Raw genomic sequence first — 10,174 nt, 5'->3', positions numbered from 1 at the left:
ACTGGAGTGGGTGGCCATTTCCTTCTCCAAGGGATTGTCTGACCCAGGATTCGAACCCGCATCTCCCATGTCTCCTGCATTGACAGGCAGGTTCTTTACCACTGAGCCACCTGTGAATCCCACAGTGGTATCAGTTCAATGGCTCAGTTGTGTCCGACTCTTTGCGATCCCATGAATCACAGCACACCAGCCCTCCTTGTCCATCACCAACTCCCGGAGTTCACTCAAACTCATGTCCATCGAATCGGTGATGCCATCCAGCTATCTCATTCTCTGTCGTCCCCATCTCCTCCCACCCCCAATCCCTCCCAGCATCAGACTCTTTTCCAGTGAGTCAACTCGTTGCATGAGGTGGCCAAAGTATTGGAGTTTCAGCTTCAGCATCAGTCCTTCCAATGAACACCCAGGATTGATCTCCTTTAGAATGGACTGGTTGTAGTGGTATAAATGATACAAAAACATATTTACTTGGGTCAAGGGAAATCCATTAACTAGATACAGTATAAATGATAGCAGTGTATTGATACCAAAAGTATCATCCTGGTGATCCCCAAAGCATCATTTAGTAACATTAATTGCAAAACTGATCCATCTCAAGTCACAGATGGAAGATCTTGATTCAAGTGATGGGAAGGGAGAAAAGGTTAAGTCAGAAAGGGATAAGACTTATTCACTAAAAGTAGAAAGGAATTAGACTTGTTCACTAAAACCAGTCAAATAGTCAAACACAACCTCCTCTGTGAAGATTTGTGTGACCAATTCCCACTCCAACCTAAAGAGAATTCTCCCACTTGTGCTCAGTTACTATTTGCCTGCATATTTGTCTGTCTGTGTCCTCTATCATAACACCTACAAGTGTGGTATCATTGGTTTTTACATGACTATTCCCTTATGATCCTTCTGAGAGCAGACATGAGTTGATTCATCCTTGTAACCTCTGGGCTTCACATGTATGTTGTACTAAACAAATAAGTGAATTCATTCATTCACAGAAGAACAAGTTCAGAATTTTTCTCATTCCCTTCAGTGGTCTGCCTTATTTTTTTAAAAGAGTTACAGTTTGAATGCTTAATTTTTAAAGTTTTATTTGGAAAAAAAGTGAAATGTAATTACTCCAGCACTAACCTGGATATTATGCTTAAGTATTAGTGATGCATGTGCCTAAAAAAGCCAGGTGTCTATAAAAATCAAGTAACAACTTGACAACCAGGTAATGGTTGCTAAGAAACTGTATTGTTCTGTGAATACATGGTGTATGAAGTATGGCCTAGATTCATATCCTACATAAAACATCTTCCTTGGAGTTATCTAAAAAGTCTGATTTTGCATGACTTGTCAAGGCATATTAGTTACTCTTTCTGCTCTCCTGTTCCTGCTATTAAAAATCATGGTTCTATACATAGAATATTATTTTAGCACCATGATCTGTTCTGGACCCCAGGTTGTTAGGTTACAGTCTGAGGCCCTCTTCAGCTCGAAAGCATTTCAGTGGCATCAGATGTGACCCTCAAGTCACCGCTGAGGACCAACCATCGCTTCTGATGTACTATCAGTGCTAAACACAAAAATGAAATATCTACAATGTTTTTGTATTCCAAAGTGAAACAATGAATTGGGGTTTATCTGCAAGTTTTTCAGGACTTTTGTTCACCACTAGTGGAATATAGGGAGATTTTGCTATCAGTTTAGTTCAGTTCAGTCGCTCAGTCGTGTCCGACTCTTTGCGACCCCATGAATCACAGCACGCCAGGCCTCCCTGTCCATCACCAACTCCCGGAGTTCACCCAAACTCATGTCCATCGAGTCGGTGATGCCATCCAGCTATCTCATTCTCTGTCGTCCCCTTCTCCTCCCGCCCCCAATCCCTCCCAGCATCAGAGTCTTTTCCAGTGAGTCAACTCATCACATGAGGTGGCCAAAGTATTGGAGGTTCAGCTTTAGCATCAGTCCTTCCAATGAACACCCAGGATTGATCTCCTTTAGAATGGACTGGTTGGATCTCCTTGCAGTCTACTCCACCCCAAATAGGAGGGCTTCCCAGGTGATGCAGTGGAAAAGAATCCACCTGCCAATGCAGAAGATGCAAGAGTCGCAGATTTGATCCACAATTTACTGACCCCTCACTGGGTCAGTAAGATCCCCTGGAACAGGAAATGACACCCCACTCCATTATTCTTGCCTGGAAAATTCCATAGATAGAGGAGCCTGGTGGGCTACAGTTCATGGGGTCTCAGAGTTGGACACAACTGAGCACATCCCAAATAGGAAGTTGTCTCCAAATCTTGACAAGGGAGGTGGCAGAGGTGGGAAGGCTGTTCAAAAAGTACTTATCAACTATGATAAATTTAAGAGGTAGAAATCATGCTTAAAATAAATATATCAATGTTTAACTGCTATATTAGGATGTTTGTATACATTCAATATCCTATAATAAACCATAATGGAAAAGAATATGAAAAAAGAATATATAAAATTGGTCAGGTGGCCTAGTATAATTAAAATGGTTAAAGTGTCAAGGAATTAGCCTGAAAGAAGTCATGAGAATTCTTAAAAGAAGCAGTTCCCTGAACTGGCTGTGCCAGAACCGTCTTGAGCCACACAACAGTGGTGGCATTTTCTTGGCCTTATCCCAGAGTCCAACTGATGATTTTGCTCTTTTTATTATTATTTATCTATTGGGGTATAGTTGCTTTACAATGTTGTTAGTCTCTGCTGTACTAGGAAGCGAATCAGCTATATGCATACATAAAGACCCTCCCTTTTGGGTCTCCCTCCCCGCAGCCATCCCACCCATCTAGGTCACCACAGGGCACTGAGCTGAGTTCCCAGTGCTATACAGATTCCCATGTTTCCTTTTCACCCAACTGTAAGTTCCTCAACAATGTACCTGGTGGCTAGTGATTTCAGCACATCCTTCAGAAATGTTCAGACGAGGCAGGGATTGAGGGGTCTGGGAGCCGGGGGTGGGGGAGTGAGGGGAGGAAGCAATGCCTGTCTTAGAATTAATGAAATCAGTATTAGGAATTTTCAGTTTATCCAACTGCCTTGCATGCTTAGTTGCTTCTGGCATGTCTGACTCTTTGCAAACCCGTGGACTGTAGCCTGCCAGGCTTCTCTGTCCGTGGGATTCTCCAGGCAAGAATGCTGGAGTGGGTTACCACTTCCTTCAGGGGATCTTCCCAACCCAGGGATCAAACCCATGTCTCTTATGTCTCCTGCATTGACAGGTGGGTTCTTCATCTCTCGCACCATCTGGGAAGCCCAGCTGCCTTAGCTTGCCTGAAATTTTACTAGTAAACATGCTGATTGTGAGACATACAGAAGTTGGGAGCCTTTAGTACACAGAGTGACCATGAGAGAACGCTTTGTGCACACTCGGCATAGAGAGCAAGCTAAGGGCAATGCAAGCTTACGTGAGTATGGCAGCCCACAACTGGGGGAAGGCAGAGTGTCAGTGAGAAAGCAGCTGTAGCCACATCGATATCAAGGAGTTTATCACAGTTGGAACCTCTTGTACTGTGCATGGTGGTGGCGGTTTAGTTGCTAAGTCATGTCCGACTCTTGTGACCCGATGGACTGTAGCCCACCAGGTTCCTCTGGGTGATGGATCTTAAATAAATACAAAGGAATCTGGAAATCAGGGTAAAAACCAACCTATTGCTTACAACCAACATAAGCTCCAAAGGAAGACGATGCCAATCCGAGCCTGGAAGACATTTGCAGTTAATGTTACACTGGCACAGACCATCAATAATTAGTTCTGTTAATACACCTACACTAATTTTCCAGTAAACTCATAGAGCTGTTTTGATTCTTCCCAATTTATTCATTTTTTAAAACTTTAAGCTCTTAGGTAAAGAAACCCCTTTAGATGATGGGTTGGTAGGCTGGAAACACTAAGCATCTAGAGGACTTTATGAAATGCTACCTAGAGACTGGAGTCTCCCATTGGCTCTGATGAGCAATGCTGTAGCTATGAACCTGGCAGGGTTAGGTTCATTTCTACTTTCCGTGAGAATGTTATTTTCCTTCCCTTACCAGTGTAAGTAGTAGAGGTCTCCTGTGGTCTGAATGTTTATGTTCCCCCCAAAACTCATATGTTGAAATTCTAATCCCCAATGATGATATGGAAAGTAAGGTTTTGGGGGAAACACTTAGATCATAAGGTTGGGGGAGCCCTCATGGATGGGAATAGCACACTCATAAAGGAGGCTCCAGAGAGATCCTTTGACCTCCACCATCTGTGGACACAGCAAGCAGATGCCATCCATAAAGCAGACACCAAATGTGCCTGTGCACTGGCCTTGGACTTCCAGCCTCCAGAACTCTAAGAAATAGATTTTGGTTGGTCATAACCTTTACATTTTGTTATTCAGTCTTTGGTATTTGCTATAGCAGTCTAAACAAACTAAGACAGGGGCGGATTCAGGACTTAAAAAATGCCAAATTAGTAACCAATTGTTATAAAGTTCAATAATATAAAAATAAAAGTATACACCCCCATACAACGCATTGAAATCATTTTTGGTTTGTCATAGTAGCATCTTTAAAGCCTGAAATTATAGAATATTCAACTTGTATAATGAATGTCACAGTATGAGGTGTGTTGGCTGACAGGCTTACATTCTGTTATCCAGGATAATTTAAATCTAATCACGGTTTCCACTATCCTACCTTCTACCTGGAACCATAGCCTCTAATAAGTAGCAATTTTCTATTTTGGGGGTCGTCATACCCGATCGTCTCTGTTCTCCTCATATTTGAGAAAAATGGCCAAAAGACCAATACATAGATTAACACAGAGCACCCAGACAGTCCACACACATTCTGATCAGCACCAGATGAGTGTGTTAAACTACCTTTTTAATATCATGTTGCAGCTTTTAAAACAAAATTTTAATTGGAGTATAATTGCTTTACAATGTTGTTAGTTTCCGCTCTACAACAACGTGAAACAGCCGTTAAGTATACATAAAACCCCTCCTCTAAAGCCTCCCCCAGCCACCCCACCCCTCTACACCATCACAGCGCACTGAGATGAGCTCCCTGTGCTGTACAGATACAGCACCTTCCACTAGCTATCTATTTTGCACATGGTGGTGTATAGATGGGCTTCCCAGGTAGTGCTAGTCGTAAAGAACCCACCTGCCAGAGATGCAAGAACAGAGGTTCAATTCCTGGGTCAGGAAGATCCCCTGGAACAGGATATGGCAACCCACTCCAGTATTCTTGCCTGGAGAGTCCCATGGACAGAGGAACCTGATGGGCTACAGTCCATGGGGACACAACCAAAGCAACTGAGCATGCATGCATGCAGGGTATATAGACCATTTTGTTATTGTTGTTGTTTAGTTGCTAAGTTGTGTCCAATTCTTTGTGACCCCATGGACTGTAGCCCACCAGGCTCCTCTGTCCATAATATTTCCAAAGCAAGAATACTGGGGCGGGTTGCCATTTCCTTCTCCAAGAGATCTTCCTGACCCATGTCTCCTGCTTGGCAGGTGGATTCTTTACCACTAAGACACCTGGGAAGCCAGTGACCCAGCAATCCCACTCATGGGCATATACCCTGAGAAAACCATGATTCAAAAAGACACATGTACCCCAAGGTTCATTGCAGCATTATTTACAATCGCCAAGACATGGAAGCAACCTAGATGTCCACTGACAGATGGATGGATAAAGAAGATGTGGTACATGAACACCATGGAATATTACTCAGCTATAAAAAGGAATGAGATTGGCTCATTTTGATGATGCAGATGAACTTAGAGTCTGTCACACAGAGTGAAGTAAGTCAGAAAGAGAAAAACAAATACTGCATATTAACACATATATATGGAAATCTAGAAAAATAGTACTGATAAAGCTATTTGCAGGGCAGGAATAGAGAAAAAGACATAGAGGATACATATATACTACCATGCTCTAGCTTCTTAAATAGCTTCTCAACCCAGACATACAATCTATGCTTTGAAGAGGTAAAGATTATTTCCTAAGATTGCATGTAAACAGGTGAAATGATAAAAATAGATTCTGTGTATACTGATTTCAATGAACAATGATTAATCTTTATAGTATTTATTAGATGAAAAGCTTTGAAATAAACATACCTATTTCTCTTCCTCGTAATACCAGGTACATGAAAGTCACTCAAAAACTATCCATTAAAATGAATAATGAATGACACAATACAAGGTTTCCAAGGTATTTACTATTTGGTCAAACAATATTTTTAAATTGTCAGAGGGAAATGTACATTAACATACATGCTAAACGTTCATCACTTCTGCATTACTGCTACGTGACACAATTTTACAGCCTGTGGGGCAGTAAAATTCCCAAGATCATTGTTGGCTTCTGTCAAATATTTTTGTCAATTAAATCATCTTCCCTTAAGATTTGGGAGTGAGACTGGGGCTAGGATGTTCAATTATAGACCAACTTTCTGTATCTACTAAATGAATAAACAGGCTCTATCTTTTATAAAAGGTAGAAAAATAATCATGCTATGTGGGATTTTTTTTTGCAAAATATACTATATAGGAAAAACACAGACTGAATACAAAAGAAATATTTTCTGTCTCCTGGGCACCCATAAAAAACATGTCTTTGACATACAGCCATTCAGCTATTATTTTGCATTTATTTAAAATATCCTCTGCTAAATAGTTGTGTTCATCTTTAAAAGTAAATTGCTTAAAATTACATTCAGTTTCTCTCTGTAAACCAACATTTTCTTCACCTTGACAAAGGAAACACATTGGATACTGCCGATCAGCTGTCATCAGGTTTACATTACACTTAGAGGAAAAAAAAAAAAAAATCTGAGTCTGAAATTAGTAGCACTAACAAAATTTTACTGATTTCATATTATTTCAAGATGGTTTTCAAAGCCACCCTACGAGTCCCTATCTGTAATATAAAAGCAAAACCAAAGCTATGAGCAATCTTTCTCTCCTGGATTCATTCAGGCCCTACATTTTTATGTACTTGCTTGTGAAAGCACTAGAACAAATTAATTGAAAGAAACCACTCTGAAACTACTTGAACATTTGATCCCACCAGAGAGATTTAAAGGCTTATACAGCCTAGTTTATATTTTCCTCCAGGTTTTGATGTTGAGATGATTATAGAATGCATGTTTCTTGCTTTGTGATGGTTTTTTAATATGCATGAAACATAAAAAAAAGTCAGCATTTACCAAAGATCTCATGTATCACGCTTTTCAGACTGTAACCAAAAGCTTTTTAAAGCGTTTTTAACAACAAATGATGGTCTATTTCACAGATCCTGAAATCAATAATCTGTTTTCTTGACATACAGCTAAAAACAAAATTATCTTTTAACTAAATAGGATCAGCTTAAAAATCCCTTTGGAGCTGTTTTCATTTATTAAATGCCTTCATTAACACCACCACCTTTCACTTCTTATTACTCCAATTCGATTTCTCCCGCATACAAAGTAATGAGCAGAATGGCTGTGAATCCAGTTAGCATCCCAGCGTTCTGAATCATGAAGAAGGTGAAATCCGTTTTTCTTCCAGTTACTTTTTCTCTCAGCATATCGTTCATCTCTGGAAACTAGAGGAAAGATATATTGTTAGATAACTGTTGCCATCTTGTGGTCAAACATAAAACAGTTATTACAGGTTCCTGTCGGGGTGGGAGGGGGTGAGCGCTTCTGTCCATGGTTTAAATGTTTTAGTACAGGGAGTATAACAGCAAAAGCCAGTGTAATCAGACATCAACAAGAAGAAGAGTAGGAAAACTGTTCCCCAGGTGAGTCAATCAGTGGCTTGAGATTAACCTCATTTTATGCCTCCTCTCCGTCTCTTCCTTACTCTCTCGGCTCCATCCACATCATTCGGACCTCAAATGCATCCAGTCTCTTTCCATCCTCAAAATCTTCACGCCCACCAAAACCTCTTTTCCCTCAAGTCTTTCAACGAGCTAAATCTTTGAGGTTTCCGCTTTCTTGCTTTCATATGAAGGCTTCTCTTAGGCCTTCCTCACTTAGACACCCCTATTATCATCTTGCATCACATACACTGTTTTTCCATTCATTTCAGTTTTTATTTGTATTTATGTAATCATGTGTGTGGTTTTGTTTGTTGAATTTCAGGTTCCCCTCTTTGTAGACAAAAAACCCGTGCCTTTCTGCTCCCTCCACCATCTACAATGCCTTACCAATTTCCAAGCCTGATACAAAAATATCAATCGATAATAGCTGATTAAATATGCTTTTAGAAATCACTATATAGTTAACTCTTGTTCTCTTCAATTTGTTTCCTTTTGTTTGTTCTATCCCTCACAAAATCATAAGGTTTTTTTTAAATAAACGGTGCTGTTTTTTAATTGAAGACTATAGCAATCTCATGGCGGTGAAAGCAATTAAAACCCCCAAGTTCTGTACTTAAAATCCATCCTTTCTCAGCACAAAACTTCTACTGAAAAGGCTCATGAAGAGATCTGTAAATGTCATCTTTTCAAAACACATTTCCAAGTGATTTGCTATGTATACAGTGGTGCAATGTGCCAAAGCATTCAGGAGACCTCCAGAGTCTGCAGTCACTCCATTTGCCTGATTTGAGAACACTGTTACAAGGACACAATGGATGAAATTTGTGAAGCCATTCTGAAAAAAGCAACGCTGCCGTAAGAATATATAGCATCAATTATTAGTATTATTTCTTTAAACTGAATAACTCTAATCGATTCTGTTCTTATACTTTAAAAGAAAAGAAGTGATGACCTAACATAAATACATTATGAAGCACTAAATTCTGTGAAGAAAAACATACACGCATTCACTGATGGTTCTAAGAGATGAAATCCTTGTGCTTATAAGGGTCTGCACAGAATAATGAACAGAGTTAAGAATGCAGATGGAGGAAATTAAATTAGTAAATTATAAATGCAAAAACACATTCAGTTCCAAATGCAAAGGAAACATTCCTTGATTTGCATCCATTTAGCACATTTTCATTTTCTAGAAAGCCATCCATGATTTATTTGAAAATGCACGGAACCACTGATAGTCTCTCCCTTACACACACACACAGACATACACAAAAACAGCATGAACATAAACATAGAGGAGAAGGCGATGGCAAGCCACTCCAGTACTACTGCCTAGAAAATCCCATGGATGGAGGAGCCTGGTGGGCTGTAGTCCGTGGGGTCGCTAAGGGTCGGACACGACTGAGCGACTTCACTTTCACTTTTCACTTTCACACATTGGAGAAGGAAATGGCAACCCACTCCAGTGTTCTTGCCTGGAGAATCCCAGGGACGGGGGAGCCTGGTGGGCTTCCATGTATGGGGTCGCACAGAGTCGGACACGACTGAAGTGACTTAGCAGCAGCAGCATAAATATATACTGACCCAAGTAAACATCGTCAACTTTAACTCATCAAATTTACTTTAACTCAAAAGGCTCTCACTGTTTAGAACCTTGAAGTAACAGAATGCTATTTACTTTTGTCAACAAGTCATTTCCTTCCAAATATGACATCTTCTTGAAAAAAGGGTGAAAAGTCCTTCGGAGCCATACCATAGCAGGATACAAGCTTTACCCACAAGGAAAAACACCTGGGAAAATATCTCTACTTCAGCAAAAATAAGTCATCTCATCCTCTAGCAATGAGATCCTGCCTACATCAAAGAATTGATGAGAATCACTGTCAAATCACTATTAGTACAAACCACTCAAAAAGAGTTATCTGCTGGACCTGGGATATTTTAAATGACAACAGAAAGGCCATCCACACTGAGAAAAGCAAAAGGTCATCCTTAGTCAATTCATAACCTAGATGTTTATTTCCAAACTTAAAATACAACAAAATCTTAAAATTTCTTACCATGTCCGCCAGAGAAATATAGAGGAACATGCCTCCAGCAAGGGCAAAGATAATATTTGGAGCAAAATTATTGCCCACCAAGATGCCAAAAGCTAGCCCAACATAGCAGGAACAGGCAGAAAGAAAATTGAATAACAAGGCTTGTCGAGTGCTCATTCCTGCATTGAGTAGGATCACAAAGTCCCCTAGAAGAAGGAGAACACATTAAGTCAAGAGTTTTTCTTTTTTTAAAATTACTTTTTACTGGAGTATAGTTGCTTTACAATGTTGTGTTAGTTTCTACTGTGCAGCAAAGTGAATCAGCTGTATGT

General features: G+C 40.1%; 1 protein-coding gene across 2 annotated transcripts in view; it reads right to left on the bottom strand.

Moving 5' to 3' along the window:
- Positions 1–6,194: 6,194 nt before the first annotated feature.
- The window catches only part of SLC39A8 (solute carrier family 39 member 8), an 84,051-nt gene continuing 80,071 nt past the window's right edge, over positions 6,195–10,174 (bottom strand). Inside the window, exons 8-9 of one of the 2 annotated variants that reach the window (XM_055434143.2) lie at positions 9,864–10,048; positions 6,195–7,584 (exon numbers count right to left, since the gene is read on the bottom strand). In XM_055434143.2, coding sequence (XP_055290118.2) covers positions 7,435–7,584; positions 9,864–10,048 — 335 coding nt within the window. In that variant the 3' untranslated portion in view covers positions 6,195–7,434. The remainder of the gene's footprint in view (positions 7,585–9,863; positions 10,049–10,174) is intronic. The other variant, XM_055434144.2, reaches the window with a different exon arrangement.

The sequence above is a fragment of the Moschus berezovskii genome, chromosome 5, assembly GCF_049115385.1.
Source record: "Moschus berezovskii isolate FMDL1 chromosome 5, NW_MosBer_1.0, whole genome shotgun sequence".
NCBI lineage: Eukaryota > Metazoa > Chordata > Mammalia > Artiodactyla > Moschidae > Moschus > Moschus berezovskii.
The sequence above is the reverse complement of the archived record's forward strand: the minus strand, read 5'-3'. Positions and strand labels throughout refer to the sequence as shown.